Here is an 18045-nt window from a genome sequence, read left to right on the forward strand (position 1 = left end):
ATTTCCTACAATATTAATTAATTTATATAAATAAAAGCAATTAACTAGAAACAAGTAATTTTTTAATTTATATAATTGGAAATCATTTTTCATTTCTTTAAAAATTTTATTTTTGTATATTATAAATATAAGAATTATATAAATTATTATTATTCATTGCATTTAGGCTAATGCACGATAAAATTCTATATACATTGATAAATAGATAATTTATTTTAATGTAAATTTGCAAGTAAATATTCCTACATATATATACTTTTACATTCATGAATGGCAAAAACAATAAAGATGTAATTATTACTTGTTTTTAACTGTTTTTAGAGAAGATTAAATGTTACATGTACAGTTACAGTCACATATTAGATTTGTGATTTGTATTTATGGGGTTTCATGTTAGCAACTGGTTGTTTTTTAATAAGTGTCTTTCCTGCCATATAAGGTATTAAAATTTCAGGGATTCGAATACGCATATGTTTCGTTTGATGTGTTTCACAAAGTGCTATCAACATGCGAGGTACAGCACATGCAGTTCCATTCAAAGTATGAACATGTAAAACTTCTCCCTTATTTGTCTTATATTTTATACCAAGTCGTCGTGACTGATAATCTGTACAATTACTACAACTAGATAATTCTCCATATAATTTTCTTCCAGGCATCCATCCTTCCATATCTACTTTCCTAAATATATAAATTGATGATGTGACATTAAGAAATTTAAAATCTAAGTAGTTCAATATATAATGTAATATTATACTACTGTATACCTATATGCTGGAGACCCTAAATCATGAGCTGGCATATCAATTATTCGAAAATATAAATTTAATGAAGAAAATAAATCTTCTTGAATATTCAGAAGTTCTTGAAACTGATTTTCTGACTCTTCATGTTTTGAACATACAAACATTTCAACTTTTGTAAATTGATGAACCCTTATATGAATAGATAAAATTATTTATTAGAAATAATATTTATGTAACTGTTATATTATCAATATTGAAACAGTTGTTAGATATATTATTATATTAATAAAATATATTTAAAAATATATGTAACATGATTTTTTACCTGTATATACTTCTCTCATGCATAAGATTAGATATTTCAGCCCTAAAACACCTGCTTACAGCAGCCATTTTTAGTGGTAAATCTTCTGAACTAAATATAGTATTCATTACTTTATAAGCTAAGGACATTTCTGCTGTTCCAGATAAACTATAGTTCCCTCCATAAAAAGGACTTAAATTATATACAAGGTGTCTTCCATTATCTATTATCAATCCACATCTTTCTATAACTTCAGTAGGAATAATATCAGGTACAGAAACAAGTTTAAAGCCATGTTTCATTAACTTTCTGACTGTAAAATGAACTAATGCTTCTTCTAATTCTGCTAGATCTCCTAAGAACAAGTAACCTCGTGTTCCTATTAAGGGCCCCAATTGTTTACTTTTTAATGCCTTTAAATTTGTAACTAACGTTGAAAATTCTTGTGGTTCAAAATCAAATTCTGGATTATACCCGCATTCTTTTAAAATTTGTGGTTCTTCGCCATAAGATAATACTCTTGGATCTGTTTGATTTGGTATTTTATTTAACTCGTGCAAAAGAGACTTTTTTAACTCTGGTTTTTTTGAAAGTTCAAGAATTTTATCAATATCTCCAATACTTTTCCTTGCTGCTATATTATTAAAAATAATATCTCGATTACATGAATTACATAGAAAATCAATATTATATTCGGGTTCTGGAATATGTATTATTGTGTCTACATTATATTGTGTTGACTGTGTCCTATACTGTAAAAAATATATATGTTAATTATATAATTTAATATGCAACTGGAAAGAAAAATAAACCAAATACTTTTTACATTATATACATATGTAAACAAAAATAATAACATACCAAAGTCTTTGTATAAAACTGAGGATATTTAAGAAATCGACTAAATTGTTTCTTGAACCACATTTTAAAAGTAAAATAATATTAATTATAAAATACATATATGCATCAAGTATACACCAATATATCCCTATGTTGGTAGTTAACCTATGATACACATTTCTCTTTTTTGATACATATGCTATTTATAAATGTTTATTAGGTTTGAAAATTACTTTAAGACACCTTGCTATATAGATGATTACGTTATTATCAGTACGTTATTATCAGCATTTATAACATTATTAAAAAAATAATTTATTTCCCGTTTTCACACAACATAATTATATATTTGCTGTTCTGCAATTCGATAAGAGACACATCTGTTATTCCTCAAGCCTGAAAAACTGTAAGTAATGATATTATTACACTATTTTATAATACTTTATGATTTAATCTTTTACTTCATTTATGATTAATAATAAATTATCAAAATCCGATAATCAATACCCATCATTTATAGTAATGTCAAATTTGTTTAAAATAAAACCGAAAATAAATTCTTTTATTTAATATATTGTAAAATTTGCACAGTTTATTTTAATATTTTCTGAATGATTCTTCAATAAAAAGTATAACTTAACTTTCTCAGTTGCTAATTTGTTAACATGCAATTAAAAATACTCTAATTTACTAATTACAGATAACTATGATTCCACGAACATTAATAAAAAATTGGATTTCTTTACGTCATTTTTTTCATAAACATTATACAATCCAATATAAGGCCAAAAACATCAAGTACATTGGTTTTGGTATATTCACAAGTGTTTTGGTTTATAGTACTTCAGGAATCACAATATTCGCAGCACAAAATGAGTTGGATATTAAAAAATTTATGGCACAACCTATTACTGACATAAAGAAATTAAAGAAGAAAGATGATATGAAAACAAAAATGGAATTGTTAGTGATGAAAACTCAAGCAGACTTTTGTAAAGCTTTGGAATCCTTAGAAGAACCAGGCCATTCTTTTAAAGTTGACAGATGGGTTAGGAAGGAAGGTGGTGGAGGAATTACTTGTGTTTTGCAAGATGGAGTCGTTTTTGAAAAAGCTGGAGTAAATGTATCTGTCGTTACTGGTATGTTACCACCAGGTGCAGTACAACAAATGAGAGCACGTGGGAAAAAAATGGGAGAGGTATCTGTACCATTCTTTGCAGCTGGTGTAAGTGCTGTAATTCATCCTCGAAATCCCATGGTTCCAACAATACATTTCAACTATCGTTACTTTGAAGTAGAAAATTCAGATGGTTCAATTCAGTGGTGGTTTGGAGGTGGCACAGATCTTACACCTTATTACTTAAATGAGGATGATGTAAAACATTTTCATAGTACTTTAAAAGCTGCATGTGATCAATATGATCCTTCATATTATTCAAAATACAAAAAATGGTGTGATGATTATTTTTTTATTACACATAGAGGAGAACGTAGAGGAGTAGGTGGTATCTTTTTTGATGACATTGATACTCCTAGCCAAGAAGAAGCATTTCAATTCGTAAAATCTTGTGCAGAAGCTGTTATTCCTTCTTACATTCCATTAGTTGACAAACATAAAGATGATGGATATGGATACAGTGAAAGACAATGGCAATTATTACGTAGAGGAAGATATGTTGAATTTAACTTAATATACGATCGTGGTACAAAATTTGGTTTATATACACCTGGTGCAAGATATGAAAGTATATTAATGTCTTTGCCTTTGTCTGCAAACTGGCAATATATGCATGAACCAAAACCTGGTTCAAAAGAAGCAGAACTTGTTGATGTATTGAGAAACCCTAAGGAATGGTTAAACTAATATAAATAATATCCTTTAATGAAACTATCGTTTCTTAACTTAAAGCTGTAATTTGTAGCAGTAATTTTGAATGATACAATTAATTACCTTTTTCCTATTTTGTTTACAAGTATTTTGTACAATTTTGTACAAGTGGAATGTTAATGAAAAAAATGCAAATTAAAATATAGAATAAGGCCATATTTTTAAACCATTTAAATATATTTTCAAGTATAAGAAAAGAGTTACATGTATAAACTTTATATTTAAGGAATTAAATACTGTATAAACTGTAAATTATGTATAAAAATTGTACCTATTATTTTGATATTTCTATACTTTATATGAAAGTAATATTCTTATACATTATAACTCTATACAGTCTAGGTGTTTATATATGCACGTATTATATCTTTTAATATTATTTTAAACATTGTATACCTTAAATATAATAATATGAATATTCTCAAATTATTTTAGATGTATAAAAAGACAAATGATGACAAATTTGATGTGTTCTCAAATTTATTTAGTAAAATATTCAGTCTTAGAGTATATATTATAAATTACATATGTAATCACGAAAATAATAACAAAAATTTATTGTACAAAAAATCATTGGTAGAAATTCAATTAAATTAAATATAAAATATTCTTTAAATCTAAATGATATATGAAGGAAGCAGATTTCAATAGATGTAATGATTTCAGTTATGTAATTCTTGATCACTCTTTTTATAGAACAATATATATACAAAGCAAAAAAAGAAAGAGTATTTTAAAATTCACAAAAATATGGAGTTGTTTGTATTAATTATGTACAATTTTCTCTGAATAAATACATATCCAACAAACAATTTAATGAATGTTTCATGTATATACTCGTGTGTGTATATATATATATATATATATATATATATATATATATATAAACACACACGAATAAAAATGAATGAAAGATATTCGACATTTAAAAGAAGTAAAAAGTTTAGTAGAGATGTAGAAACAGATGAAACATTTTTGTAAAACATTTTTATGTATAGGAACTATGTTTTGTAGATAAATTAATAAAGCAGAGTAAGATAAGTATTTCTTCGAATATTATAAAAATGTAAATATTAGCAAAAAATTATTTTACTCTGTTAGACGAAATTCCTATATGATGTAAATATGTTACGTGTTTTATATAAGCAAAACTAGATTAAACACTTGTTTCTTTTTTTACTATTTGTAGATAAGTATTCGGATTATTTAAGTGTGTTTTACTAGTTTCAATATTCTGTATATTTTGTTGTCTGTTTAAGCTCTCTACTTCATTGTTTGAATCTAAATTTTTTACAATATTACAAGAACTGTGCATAAGTGATGTCATATCAATCATAGAACTGATTAATTTTTGTTTAGATCTCAATTCATCAGTGCAAACATTAGAGGCACATTCAGTATTTCTTGTAGGAGTAATATATGTAGTCTGCATTAATTTATGTAAATTATCTTTAACTGCACTATTTACTTTAGGGAAAGGTGATTCTAATTTGTTAAATGATTTTTGAGATAGGCGACTTTTATCACATAAATTTGAATTTGTAATATTTTGTAAACCTGTAAATGATTTCAGATATTCACATTTTTTTAAACTTGTAAGGGATGTGATGTCATTTAATGAATTACAAAAATTATTCCTTAATGGTTTCACAGTCTCTATTGGAAGACAGTGCATGCTATTAGAATGAGTTAACCATTTTGAAGTGGCATTAGACCGCTGTTCTTCTACTCCATGAAATTCATTTATACTTTGACAGTCTTTTTTTAACCATTTTGGGTTCATAATGTTATCTACAGTTTCATAAACTTCTGGTAAATTATGGTCGCTTTTTTCACTAGTCATTTGAGTAATAGATTCTATTTCCGAGCTATATTCTAAACTACATTGTTGTGAAACACTTTGCAGATGTTTTTCTTCATCAGTTTTGATGTCCATGTCTGAGTCATGTAAAGTTATACTCAGTAATTCTACTTTTTGGCAATTATTCCTCGTAGAGTTTGATACTGTGTTTAAAGAATCGTGTAATCTACAGTTATTATTAACTTTTCTTACATTTCCAAAAAGACCTTCTTGACCAATAACAAATCGCACTGGAACATTTCTTTCCTCTGAGATACTACCACCGCTATCTGAGAGTATATTAACGTTTTTAATGTCATTTATTGGATTTAACTCAACATGGATATTCGTATTATTTACTTTTGCACTGCTACTTAAGATGGTTTGGTCTATATTACTATCTAATTTTGTAGTAGATCGTGGTACAGAAATGCAACTACCAGCATCACTCATAGCACCGCCATCACCTTGTTTTCGAGGACCAAGATTATTATTTTTTGTATGACGACGTTGTTTTCTAAAAAATTTTCTAGCAACTCCACTTTGATGAGGATTATAAAACATTTCAACACAAGTTGGTTCAATATATGTTGTTACAGAATTATCAGATCTATATTGCTGTCGATGTAATACAACTAAGTTCACATTGGTCATTTTTCTACCAACAGGTGAAACTTCTTGACTGGTTATAATATCTGTAACTTTAAACGCATTATAAGTTTGCGACCTATTGGTGTATCTGGATGAACCAATGGAATTAGAATCAGATGTGACTTGAGTAGCTTGAGAATTAGACATTGGAGGTACCAAATTTTGTACTAATGATTGCGTTGCTATTACAGGATTTGCATCAGAGATACTTCTTGTTCGACAACATTGATTCTTTCGTTTTTGAAACCAGCAACCCATTTTTAACCATTGTGACCTAACATCATTTCGTGCAAACCCATAAAAAAAAAGGATGAAAATTCCAAGTGAACTAGAAAAAAGGGAATATAAAGTAGCAAATATAGTTTCATCAAACGAAATGTATCCACTTAATGGCTTTGTTATAGCTGCTGCTGCAGTAATCCATGATATTAAATATAAAATTAAAATAATAATTTGACCCTTCAGTTGAGTTATTTGAGAATGTTCTGAGTCGTCAATATCGGATAAAACAGTCTGTGCACTGCGTGCACTATTCCTGCCTACAGAAAGATTTGTATTTGGTTCCAATAATTCTAAATCCATATTTTCCGTTGCTTGTGTACCTTCAGACAACTGAGCATTCATATCAACATTTTGAATTGAACATTTAATGAGTAAATGAAAAATAGATAAATATACAATTAGAAATCCAGCTGGAACAAACAATGCAACAAGAGCAGGAGCAGTTGTGAGAAAACAATATGAATATCCAGCGTATTCTCGTAAATTTATTGCGCCAGATATACCACAAATGATCATAGCTATACCCCAGCCAACTAGATACAGTCCTAATAATGGTTTCGGTATTGGTGGATCTTGAAGTTCATTATCTGGAATATCTTCGAGATCTGGTTTAGATAATTTTTTATACATATTGCTGTAAACAAATTAACCTTTTAATATTTGTTCATTGTATAGTTTTTATAAAATGTAAAGATTAATTATATACCTTGCAAATACTGCCATCCATAATAAACAACATAAAGACAAGTAATGCAGAATAAGACCAACACCTTGACAAATTGGTATATTTTCTGTTTGGTAAATACCAATACTATAAAAAAATGATAATAATGCCATAGCAAACCAAGTATTAATAACACAATGTTTTGCTTTTTTAGGCATAGCAATTGATGTGTAACAGATAATGTATGTAACAGACATAATAACTAAACATGTTACTGTTGCAATACTTCCAATATATATTGCTGGATTTGAATACCTAAATTTGGCGCCACTTATGCTGAAAATAGAAGTATTACAAATTAATTCATAAATATAAAAATTTATTAAATACGTACCTGTTACCATTGTAATCAAATGTAGAAGTATCCTGTAAAAGGCCATAATATCCCAATCTATTGCAATGAAATACTATTAAGTTGTTTAATACATTTCTTAAATAGCAACCATCATTTGTCCAGCCTCCTGATTTATTTAATGTTTCATCCCAAACTACGGGTAATAATTTTTTTCCAGCGTAGTAGTATAAAGGTGCCTTCAGCATAATGTATACAGGCTCAGTTAAATTTTGTATTGACATTCCATCTGAAAAAAGATTTATGTTATTATATTATTTTTACGTTTTAAATAAGTATTTTTGACATTAGTTTTAATTACATACATAACTTGCTTCCAATAACACATGATGGAATATCCATATTATCATTGTTAATTATTTTAGGAAACAATCTACTATTGCTATATACAGAAATCATTAATTGATGAGCAGTAACTTCTTGTGAATATTGTAATAAAGATGCAGGTAGGTGTATTGATGCTTCAATTATTTTATCTTTTATATTAATCGGGGATGTTCTATTGTTTGTTGTACATTGTAAAAATCGTATTTCTGGATTATTATTGGAATACCATGTACATATTAATCCTGTGAAACTATCACGTTTCACTCTGAATTCTTCTAGTGCCATGTTTTTCTTGTAAAATTGTATAGATGGAGTAAATTGTATAATCTTTTCTACAGCTTTTATTAGTCGCGTGCAAGATTTAAAGGAAATTTCAGCCTTTCTTAAAATATTCTTTGGTACATTAATCAGAGTACTAATGACATCAATTAACATAGAACCAAGTTCTTTTTCTTCAGTTACAAAATTTAAGTAATTTTCTATAGTTTGAGTTATGAAATCAACTTCAATAGGATCGGTTATTTTTATGGTATTTCCTGTATAATTTTTGAATTTCTTCGCACTTTCTAATAAACTGATCCTTGTAAGTGAAAGATTAACTTTAGAAAATTGTTCTAAACTTTTTGTTATATGTGATATGTAAGGACATAATTCTGTGTTTAAATTCTCCCAATATCCTGTAATATTACATTGATAAGAAGCTTTTAAAGGCATTTGCATTAAACCTGATAAGTGGTTGCCTTCGCATGGTAATTCTGCCCTCCATCCTACTATAGTTTTTGGCCATGTATAAATACCTTTATTATTTTTAGTTACTGTAACATAATAATTTATTAGACTTATATTAAAATTTGAAGTATACATTTTATTTTACCTGCTAGAGGACAGTAACGAGTTTCTTCAGAGATAACTATTACACTGATTGCTTTTGTTCTATTACCATTTACAGAAACTAACAGACAGTTCCATTGGCCATTGTGTTCTTCTTTAACAGGAACAATACTAAGAGAACTATAAAAATTATAATTTTACTATGCATATATATAAATGCTTTGATTTACATTACATGTGTTAAATGCTAAAATACCTGTCCACAATGCCACTATCTGCAAGATATCTGTTATCCACTTTAATATTAGATAAACTTTTCTGTGGATCCAGAAATGTATTTAAATCTACAGTTTCAGAAGTAGTATTAGGATACCACAACCAACTTAGTCTTGCATTTCTATCTTCTGTTATACTAGGTGCTCTGCATTTTAAAGTTATAGAATCTCCAGCAAATACTACTTGATTATGAACTGGCCGAAGTTCAATTGTGGGAGGTAACCACTGACATTGAATATTTTCTGAATACTTCAATTTTTTCACAAATTCACCTTTGATATTTACAGGTGATACACATTTTGGGGCAGGACTGAAATATTTCAAAAGCTTATTACACTATGATACACATTATACCCTATATAATTACTAAATCTCTATTTTTGTATTTAAAAAATATATTACTTTAATTTAATAGAACTGTTATGAATCCAATTACTAAACCAGTATAATTCACAGTCACATCTCCATGGATTGTTAGATAAATCTCTGAAATATAAATTAAAATTTGAGTAACTTTGTTCAATTTATATGAATTCATATATTATATTTAACTTACTTACAACTGTTTTAAAGATTTCAGACCATAAAAAGTACCTTCCATTAAAGTTTTTAATTTATTTTCGTTTAACTTCCTATAATATATTTTTATAGATCAGTGTTTTTTTTTTAAATACTCATGAGTATAATTATACGTATATATGTGCACACATGTACGCACGCACACACATAACCGGTAAAACAAATATAAAGAAAGTAAATAAAAATTGAAACTAGAGACTCACTTACAAGCGCTCTAAAGCCAGTAAATTATGAAATAATGATGGTTTCACCACACTTATGTTGTTGCCAGACAAATCACTAATAATCAAGTAAATAATATGTAAGATAAAAGAATATACATAAACATATACATCAATATATTTTACAAAATCTGTAAACTTACAGCCTTTTCAAATTTGGCAACTTGCTAAATGTATGAGCATCTATAGTTGAAATTTGATTTTTACTTAAATCCCTGAATAAAAATTGAATATATTTGTAGCATTAATATATTCAATAATAAATAATGTATGATTCATAATAATAACAAATACATTAATATTCTTACAATCTCTCTAAATTTCCAAGACCATCAAAAGAATTTTCACCAATAAAAGTTATATCATTTTGCGATAAGTTCAAACGTTTCAAATTTGTCAAATTCTTAAATATATTAGCTTCAATAGCATAAATATCATTCTTGCTCAAATCTCTGAAATATATTAAGTAATTAAAAATATTACAACTAAAAATAAGTATTACTCGGTATGCTATAGAATAATTGATAATAGTACAATTAGTATTATAATCTTACAATTGAACTAATTCCACGCTGACACTATCAAGATTGATATCCCTAATGTTCTGCAATTCATTACTACATTTAATTCGTAGCCATTCTGCTTGTGCACCAAGTTTACATGTGCAATACTTTGGACATGTCTGGATTGTTTCTCCTCTTGTTTGAATTAAAATTAAAAACAATAAAATAGCTCTCATTTTAAAAAAGGCAGATTTTTACCTAAAGAATATCAATTTTAGTTAATAAGAAAATCGAAATTAGTAACTTAACAAATTAACGCTTACAAATTTTTTATAAAAGCAAATATTTTAAGTATAAACATTGAAAATATATAAAACATTGATACAATTATTATATATTTGAACAGAATTTAAAATTTCAAGCAAAATTTTTGTAAAACTAAACATATAATTTTCATTCATAATTTACAATATTTTAGTATAAAAATGAGAATAAATAATAGAATGATTTCATGTAAGTATAAACAATGAATTTATACACAAACGTTAAATACTTACGACTATGAAAGGAATTTTATTTATCATATTGTTTTAATGTTATACGCCATATATTATGATTATTTGATAACTGTAAACATAATTATAAGAGAACAAGTTTACGGATATTTGTACACACTTCCCATAACAATAAAAGACAACTTACGAATTGTCATAGTCATAAACTATTGACTATATACATGCATATCTGTATCTAGAATTAATTATAGGCTGATTTTCACATATTACGTATATATTTTAAGAAAGAATTATTTTTGTTTTATTTGTTATAATACAGCTTTAAAAGATCACTTTGAGATGTAAATTATAAGGTAGATGTGTAAAATATCACAGTAATGTTTATGTAATAACAAATATTCATAAAGATTTAAGTTGTTTTGAAAAATAACAATTTTCATAAGGATTCGTCATAATAGTTGAATCTAACCTGTAATTGCTCTTTAAATATTGTTGATGAAGTAAAGTATTTAATCATTAAATATCAAATATATATATATATGTAAAAGTCTGTAAACATCAAGCAAAAAGGTGAAAATATACAATTGGAAACATATTTTGTAAAAAATGTCTGCCTTTTTGTTTTATACTTTGTTTTATATTTTAATGTCAGGATGTATCATATATCCACCTACAGAATTTGTGTCAGCCGGCCTAACCATAAAAGATATATTTTCGAATTTGTTAGGCAGTGAAAATGAATTTTTTGTGCAATATCACATAAGAAAAAGTGTCATTACGTTACTTATATATTCTATGCTCCCGTTTGGTAAATATACTTATTTTTCTCTTATTCTAAATGTTGTATTGCTTGTTAAAATAAGTTTTTCTTTTAATTAGGTTATGCGTTTGGTTTAATTCTGTTTGGACACATAGACGCTGTCAATGTATTATTAAGTCATGTCAATTTATGGTCAATTTATGTTACTTGTTCTATATTGATACCACTATATACTTTATCTAAAATTTTAATATGGTCAATGAATAATTGGAGCAAGCATCCTATAGCAAAAAATCTTGCAGTTTACTGTAACAGCAATAACAATAATAACAGTATACCATGGACTACAGTAGCTTCTGATATTAATGTAGAATATCAAAGGTTATATATTAAACTGAGAAGATTATTCTTGTAATATATTACTCCTGAAGATAATTCAATCATTAATATTTTATTTTAGAATAGATAAGATAATACTTACTACAAATAGTATAACATGTGTAATAGCTACTGATAATTGGATAATTAAAGTTCTACCTTATACAGTAATGGTTGCCCATCAGAGTGATACAGCTTTAATAGTTAACAGAAGTGACACTCATGAAATGTCACCTGTGACAAGAGGAGAAGTTCAGTTTATTAATATTGAGGTATATTTTGTTATTCTAAATTAGTCTCTACCCTAGGAATTTTTGATTTTTTATTAGGACTTTACCTCTCATTAATTGAAGTTCCATTGATGTGTAGGTAAAACCTACTAGAACAGGATCACAGCCTTTTGACATACGATTAAATGTATTTGATTTTAAAAATCTGCAAGACAAAGTCTCTCGTCCCATCACTATATTACAAAACATTAAATTTCATAAAACTTTACTTGATAAATTCATTGATAATTTTAAAGAACATGTACAAGAAAATCCACATTATGGATATGCAGAGGTATTTTATTTATTTTTTCACAAATTTAATATTTTATTTGAATAAATAAAATCTAATTATACTATAAAAATGTTTGAAGGAATTAAGTCAATGTATAGGATGTATGCAAGCTTTATCAAATGTAAAATTACATAAACAATGTAGTAGTGGTATAGGAAGTGGAAATCCTGAAGACTGCATGGTATGTTACTGTCGTCCAATGTGGTGCATAGAATGTATGGCAAAATGGTTAGTATGTGATATATATATATATATTTTTTTTTTAATGTAGGTATATTATTAAAAATATTTATTATAGGTTTGCATCAAGACAAGATGAAAATGCACCTGAAACATGGTTATCTTCTAAATGTACTTGTCCAGTATGCAGAGCACGATTTTGTATATTAGATGTATGTCTTATACAGTCAATTTAAATATAAAACTAATATTTTAATACATGATTATATTTTTAAAGTTATCTTCGTTACATAACATATTTTACCTAGTAACAGCAATGAATAATAATAATAATAATAATAATAATAATAATAATAATAATAATATAACTATATTGGAATAAATGGGCAGTAATAATAAGCAGTAAATATAAGCAGTAATAGTAAGCAGTAAAACAATATAATGGCTAAATCATATCTTTTACGATTCATTGTGATATGTGATATAAGGAATATTAGTTTTATTTATTAAACATAATATTATACTAGGAAATCAATAATTACATATTAATGTAATTACATATTAATATTAATTACATATTTAATATTATATATTTTAGTAAAGTATATAAAATTACTGACAGTAAAAGATACGTTTGATATTTATTAGAAATAGTTTGAAATTAAGTATGTCGTATATTATTATATCTTGATTATGATGTTAAAGTGTATGGCTAATATGGGTGTGCAAAATTCGGCAACTAAAACTTCAGGATGGGTTAGAAAAATTCAGGTATGATCAGTTGGAGAATTGGAGATCAAACTATTAAGCGAAGACAGAAGCGTCTGTTTACTGCCAATCCGATTCGATTTCAAATTGTCGATTTGCCCGAGTCAGCCTGAATTTTCCCGTCCCATTTCTAATCGGTATTTTGAGATTTCGCACACTCCTATTGTCTAATACCATGGCAACATTAGGTATGTTAATATTTATGCGACCATTAATCGAGGAGCAATATTCATAGCCATAAGTTCTTGGAAAAGTAATTTTGCCGCATATGGTAGCCTAATTTGAGAAATTTGTGTTTTGTTTTTACATCCTTTGCATTCAAATGTATTATTCCTCAAATTGGCTATTGCGATTAAACCACAAAAGTTACATATATGTATCCGATATGGATCTGATACTTCGAATAAACGTTCTCTTAGAAATTGTGCAGCTCCATGGGAAATTTGACAATCACGTTCCATTTCACCAAATCGTAAACCTCCATCTCTGAACATTACATATCAACATATGAATATTAATATGAATAAATAAATATAAAGAACAAAAGAAGTATGTATAATTTACCTTGCTCTGCCTTCCATAGGCTGTCTAACTAAAATTTGTACAGGTCCCCGAGCTCTACTATGAATTTTATCATCCACCATATGTTTCAAACGTTGATAATAAGTTGGCCCTAAAAAGACTTGAGCATTTATCTTGCGGCCGGTATGACCATTATACATGACTTCATTTCCTCTCAGTTGATAACCATATTCTTGTAAAAGTGTAGAAATTTTCTGTACATTTACAGCGTCGTTAAATGGAGTAGCATCGCCAATTTCACCTACAAAAAAATATATTAGAATTAACTTATTAAATATACTATTAATTTTATATAATACTTATGTTGATAAGAATAAAAGCAAATAAATACCTTTATTGGCAGACACCTTCCCCTGTATACACTCAATTAAATGACCAATAGTCATACGCGATGGGATAGCATGAGGATTAATTATAATGTCTGGCGTGAGACCTTCACATGAAAATGGCATATCCTCTTGTCTGTATTGAATCCCGCAGGTACCTTTTTGTCCATGTCGAGAAGCAAATTTATCACCAATTTGTGGAATACGAACGCTGCGTACGCGTATTTTACAAAATTTATATCCTTCACTGTTCAAAGTTAACATTACTTGATCTACTATCCCAGTTTCACTATTACGTAAAAAGGTTGATGCATCTCGTTTTGTAAAACGTTTTGTTGTACTATCTAACTGTAAATATTAATAGGATATGAGGAGATATAAATAAATTTGATTATTATAATTCCTATATGATTACATACCTCATCATCTGCTTCTGGAAGAGTAATAGTTTTACCTATAACTACATCATCTCCTGATACGCGAATTCCAGGAGCAATAATTCCATCATCATCTAATTTATCATAAATAGCATTACGCATCCCTTGACAAGTTTGGCGTGTAGGTTTTTCAAATTGCTCTTCTTGATCTCCAATTCTCTTGGATTCTGAATCTTTATAGGATCTATAGAATACAGATCTAAAGAAACCTCTCTCAACAGCACTAGCATTTAAAATGACACTGTCTTCTTGATTATAACCAGTATAACATAATATAGCAACTATACTGTTAATTCCAGCTGGAAGTTCACGAAACCTAAGGTATTCCATAGATCTGGTAGTTACTAAAGGTTTATGAGGATAATATAGTACATGTGCCAAAGTATCCATTCGAACATGAAAGTTTGTAATATATACTCCCATAGCTTGTTTACCCATAGCACTTTGATAAGTATTTCTTGGACTTTGATTGTGATCAGGGAATGGAATAATAGAGGCACACACTCCCAGAATCATTGCTGGATGAATTTCACAATGTGTATATGTTGTACAATATGCATATTCCTTTTCTTGTCTCAAATCTTCAGGAGACATTGCAATCATAACAGTTTCCTCTTCTAAAGTATCAATATATTCAACAACTCCGCTACCAACTAATTCTTGCCAGCCATCATTATTATAATCTCTTTCTTTTAACATGTCAATATGTCTTTTCTTTAATAGTAAGGTTTGTCCTTCAACAATTAATAAAGGCCTACTGATTCTTCCTGCATCTGTATATATTCTGATTTCACGGTCTCTAATATCTCTTATCATAGATACTTCTGATACAATAATGTCCATTTGTCTTCTTAATTTACGTAAAGTAGCCATTAATTGATCTGGGTCTCTGTGAATACCAACCCAACAACCATTTACGAATATTTTTGTTGCATCAGCTATTGCACTTGGTGCAATTTCTTCTAAATTTTCCATAGACCATTCCTCTAAGAATTCAAGAATTGGTGAAGGTTGAGATCCAACGCTAATGTAAGCCATCAATGCTAAATTTTTTACTAGACCAACTGCAGCACCTTCAGGGGTTTCTGCAGGACATAACATACCCCATAACGTATTATGTAATTGACGTGGCTTGGCCAATTTTCCATCTCTTCCAATTGGAGAATTCACTCTTCTTAAATGTGATAGTGTTGATGCAAATGTTAACCTGTTTAATACTTGCGATACGCCAGCTCTAGCTTGATGAGCCTTTTTCTGATCTCCCCAATTTCCTGTAGCAAGTGAGTATCTCAAGCCATCAGTAATAATTTTAGTTTTTATAGCAAGTTCAAGGTTAAAATCTTTTCCCCTATCTATGAACTTCTGTGCATACAATCGCACTTCTTTCATTAAATTTTTAAATAGTCCTCTAAATAAGAATGCCAATAATGGACCAGCTAGGTCTAATCTTTTATTACCATAATGATCTCGATCATCTAATTCTCTTCGACCTAAAGAGGCTGATAATAAACGGTGCACCATGTACCCCAGAAAGTAAGCCTTTTTGGTCTCACAAAAATCACTTATGCCGACATGTGGAAGCATCTCTTTTTGCAAAATTTCTCTAGCATATTTAATACGCTTTTCTTTAGTTACTCCAGGTCTTGCACCTCTAGTACCAATAAAATTTAGAGCCACGTTTTGTTCTTGTATTACAAATGCCTCATCTAAGGAAGGTTTTACCATTTCCATCATTTCAGGATCATCAAAATCATATATGATATGTTCTAAAATATCGCGATCAGCTACAAATCCAAGTGCACGAAATACAATCATAATAGGAATTTCTTGTTTAATGTATGGGATAATTGCAATAATACGTTGACCTATAGCAGATTTTTTAATACTAGCTCCACTCTTTGCCATCATATTAATCCATAATGTAGATGTAGGACGTGAACTATGTTCCAAACAAGATCGAATTTCCGATTTATATGCATATTTACCATCTTTCATACTAAATACATAAACTGTATTTGTTGCCATTTTTTCTTGTGCAATCAAGACTTTCTCTGAACCATTAATAATAAAATAGCCTCCAGGATCTAATGGACATTCATTCAATTCTGTTAAATCACGATCAGATAAGCCAGCAAGTAAACAATATTTTGATCTTAACATAATTGGAATCTTTCCTATAAATGTCTTTTGATGTTGAGTTTCAATAGGATCTTCTCCATCTTTTACAATTGTTTTAGTTATATCTACATACAGTGGTGCAGAATATGTCAAATTTCTTAGTCTTGCCTCATTAGGCATCATAGGAGATGGAGCTCCATCTTTTTCCCAATGTGTAGGCTTAGACAAATAAATTTGTTCAAATTTCAATAAGTGTCTAACTGGATTTTCTATTTCGCCCGAAGTATGTTGTGCTTCTGCTTGTAAATCAATCTGTGGTGAGTCTTCAACAATTCTTTGAACTGACATTTCAATAAATTCATCAAAACTGTCAAGTTGTTGTCTCACAAGACCTTTTTCATCAAAATAGGCATTAATAACAATCCAACAGGCTTCCTGCCAAAGTTTTGACGAAATTTCTTCTGCATCTTCATCATCGTATTGATCTAAAAAAAAAGATATATTTAGTCATGATTTTCAGCAGTTATTAAGATTAATAATTTTATAATTTATATAACATTGAAGCACATAAATTACGAAATGAGAAAAATAATGCAGTTTCCTATAAAGAGGTAAAAAATAAAATATGTGTTTGTAGGTTAGGTATAATGATATCATATTTTTGAATAAATAATACAAATATTAATAATTTCGATATTTTTACATATTAACATCAATATAAATTCTTACCATCTTCCAGAGAATACATGTTGTGGTTATGATAATTTTATATAATGTTAACAAATGCAAAGTATTATAAACTTTATACTTGTTCGGTGTTACCCGTGGTGCAATATAAATATTTTTAGACAATTGTAAACCAATCACCAATGCAGCTCCTACTGCAACGTATTTCATTCCCCGGAAATGGTTTCATCCGCCCTCCTCAAGCCAGTTATTGTTCGCTTGGCGTCACGGTCCGTGGTAGGGAGGAAATTTCCCTTCTGTCCGTGGTCCCTATATTCCTATGTCCATGATCCAATAAGACGAGAGATGAGGCAGTAAATGTAAACG

General features: G+C 28.5%; 5 protein-coding genes across 9 annotated transcripts; 2 read left to right on the forward strand and 3 right to left on the reverse strand.

Moving 5' to 3' along the window:
- Positions 1-190: 190 nt before the first annotated feature.
- Positions 191-2053, reverse strand: SerRS-m (Seryl-tRNA synthetase, mitochondrial). Of its 2 annotated transcripts, none has more exons than XM_069122302.1 (4): positions 1912-2053; positions 1072-1802; positions 768-935; positions 191-681 (listed from the first exon to the last, which is right to left on the reverse strand). In XM_069122302.1, exons 1-4 carry the CDS (start codon positions 1972-1974, stop codon positions 360-362), a joined length of 1284 nt encoding a protein of 427 aa, XP_068978403.1. In that variant the 5' UTR covers positions 1975-2053; the 3' UTR covers positions 191-359. The 2 variants fall into 2 exon arrangements, with proteins under 2 accessions (XP_068978403.1, XP_068978402.1); XM_069122301.1 differs by having other exon boundaries at positions 1072-1797; positions 1912-2045.
- Positions 2054-2159: 106 nt separating this feature from the next.
- Coprox (oxygen-dependent coproporphyrinogen-III oxidase) lies at positions 2160-4404 on the forward strand. Its single transcript, XM_069122306.1, has 2 exons — positions 2160-2296; positions 2591-4404. Exon 2 carries the CDS (start codon positions 2597-2599, stop codon positions 3752-3754), a length of 1158 nt encoding a protein of 385 aa, XP_068978407.1. The 5' UTR covers positions 2160-2296; positions 2591-2596; the 3' UTR covers positions 3755-4404.
- Positions 4309-11113, reverse strand: Remo (Remoulade). Of its 3 annotated transcripts, XM_069122293.1 has the most exons (14): positions 10922-11113; positions 10416-10622; positions 10170-10313; positions 10005-10076; positions 9848-9919; positions 9622-9693; positions 9464-9547; positions 9042-9371; positions 8829-8965; positions 7933-8769; positions 7610-7856; positions 7258-7551; positions 5979-7185; positions 5677-5908 (listed from the first exon to the last, which is right to left on the reverse strand). In XM_069122293.1, the coding sequence occupies exons 2-14, from the start codon at positions 10598-10600 to the stop codon at positions 5828-5830; spliced, it is 3762 nt and encodes a 1253-aa protein (XP_068978394.1). In that variant the 5' UTR covers positions 10601-10622; positions 10922-11113; the 3' UTR covers positions 5677-5827. The 3 variants fall into 3 exon arrangements, with proteins under 3 accessions (XP_068978392.1, XP_068978393.1, XP_068978394.1); XM_069122291.1 differs by having other exon boundaries at positions 4309-7185; positions 10922-11111; XM_069122292.1 differs by lacking the exons at positions 10170-10313; positions 10416-10622; positions 10922-11113 and having other exon boundaries at positions 4309-7185; positions 9844-9919; positions 10005-10060.
- Positions 11114-11324: 211 nt separating this feature from the next.
- Positions 11325-13017, forward strand: LOC138184420 (E3 ubiquitin-protein ligase TM129). Of its 2 annotated transcripts, XM_069122308.1 has the most exons (7): positions 11325-11449; positions 11532-11687; positions 11759-12020; positions 12100-12289; positions 12387-12581; positions 12661-12809; positions 12880-13017. In XM_069122308.1, the coding sequence occupies exons 2-7, from the start codon at positions 11675-11677 to the stop codon at positions 12995-12997; spliced, it is 927 nt and encodes a 308-aa protein (XP_068978409.1). In that variant the 5' UTR covers positions 11325-11449; positions 11532-11674; the 3' UTR covers positions 12998-13017. The 2 variants fall into 2 exon arrangements, with proteins under 2 accessions (XP_068978409.1, XP_068978408.1); XM_069122307.1 differs by having other exon boundaries at positions 11327-11687.
- Positions 13018-13343: 326 nt separating this feature from the next.
- Positions 13344-17993, reverse strand: RpII140 (RNA polymerase II subunit RpII140). The gene is made up of 5 exons (XM_069121304.1): positions 17722-17993; positions 14857-17477; positions 14443-14785; positions 14094-14352; positions 13344-14015 (listed from the first exon to the last, which is right to left on the reverse strand). The coding sequence occupies exons 1-5, from the start codon at positions 17738-17740 to the stop codon at positions 13730-13732; spliced, it is 3528 nt and encodes a 1175-aa protein (XP_068977405.1). The 5' UTR covers positions 17741-17993; the 3' UTR covers positions 13344-13729.
- Between the last annotated feature and the right edge of the window lie 52 nt (positions 17994-18045).

This window comes from Bombus flavifrons, chromosome 10, assembly GCF_040668555.2.
Source record: "Bombus flavifrons isolate JBK064 chromosome 10, iyBomFlav1_principal, whole genome shotgun sequence".
Lineage (NCBI taxonomy): Eukaryota > Metazoa > Arthropoda > Insecta > Hymenoptera > Apidae > Bombus > Bombus flavifrons.

Excerpts from the sequence above, each read along its gene's own strand:
- SerRS-m (XM_069122301.1), bottom strand. The coding sequence starts at position 2,009 with ATGTATTTTATAATTAATATTATTTTACTTTTAAAATGTGGTTCAAGA. Across the intron at positions 936-1,071 it reads CATGAGAGAAGTATATACAG|GGTTCATCAATTTACAAAAG; the intron begins GTAAAAAATCAT and ends TATTCATATAAG. Across the intron at positions 682-767 it reads TTAGGGTCTCCAGCATATAG|GAAAGTAGATATGGAAGGAT; the intron begins GTATACAGTAGT and ends TTATATATTTAG.
- Coprox (XM_069122306.1), top strand. The coding sequence starts at position 2,597 with ATGATTCCACGAACATTAATAAAAAATTGGATTTCTTTACGTCATTTT.
- Remo (XM_069122291.1), bottom strand. The coding sequence starts at position 10,600 with ATGAGAGCTATTTTATTGTTTTTAATTTTAATTCAAACAAGAGGAGAA. Across the intron at positions 8,770-8,828 it reads TCGTTACTGTCCTCTAGCAG|TAACTAAAAATAATAAAGGT; the intron begins GTAAAATAAAAT and ends ATTATGTTACAG. Across the intron at positions 7,552-7,609 it reads TTTGATTACAATGGTAACAG|CATAAGTGGCGCCAAATTTA; the intron begins GTACGTATTTAA and ends TTCTATTTTCAG.
- LOC138184420 (XM_069122307.1), top strand. The coding sequence starts at position 11,486 with ATGTCTGCCTTTTTGTTTTATACTTTGTTTTATATTTTAATGTCAGGA. Across the intron at positions 11,688-11,758 it reads ATATTCTATGCTCCCGTTTG|GTTATGCGTTTGGTTTAATT; the intron begins GTAAATATACTT and ends TCTTTTAATTAG. Across the intron at positions 12,810-12,879 it reads ATAGAATGTATGGCAAAATG|GTTTGCATCAAGACAAGATG; the intron begins GTTAGTATGTGA and ends TATTTATTATAG.
- RpII140 (XM_069121304.1), bottom strand. Across the intron at positions 14,786-14,856 it reads TTCCAGAAGCAGATGATGAG|TTAGATAGTACAACAAAACG; the intron begins GTATGTAATCAT and ends TAATATTTACAG. Across the intron at positions 14,353-14,442 it reads GAAGGTGTCTGCCAATAAAG|GTGAAATTGGCGATGCTACT; the intron begins GTATTTATTTGC and ends ATTTTTTTGTAG.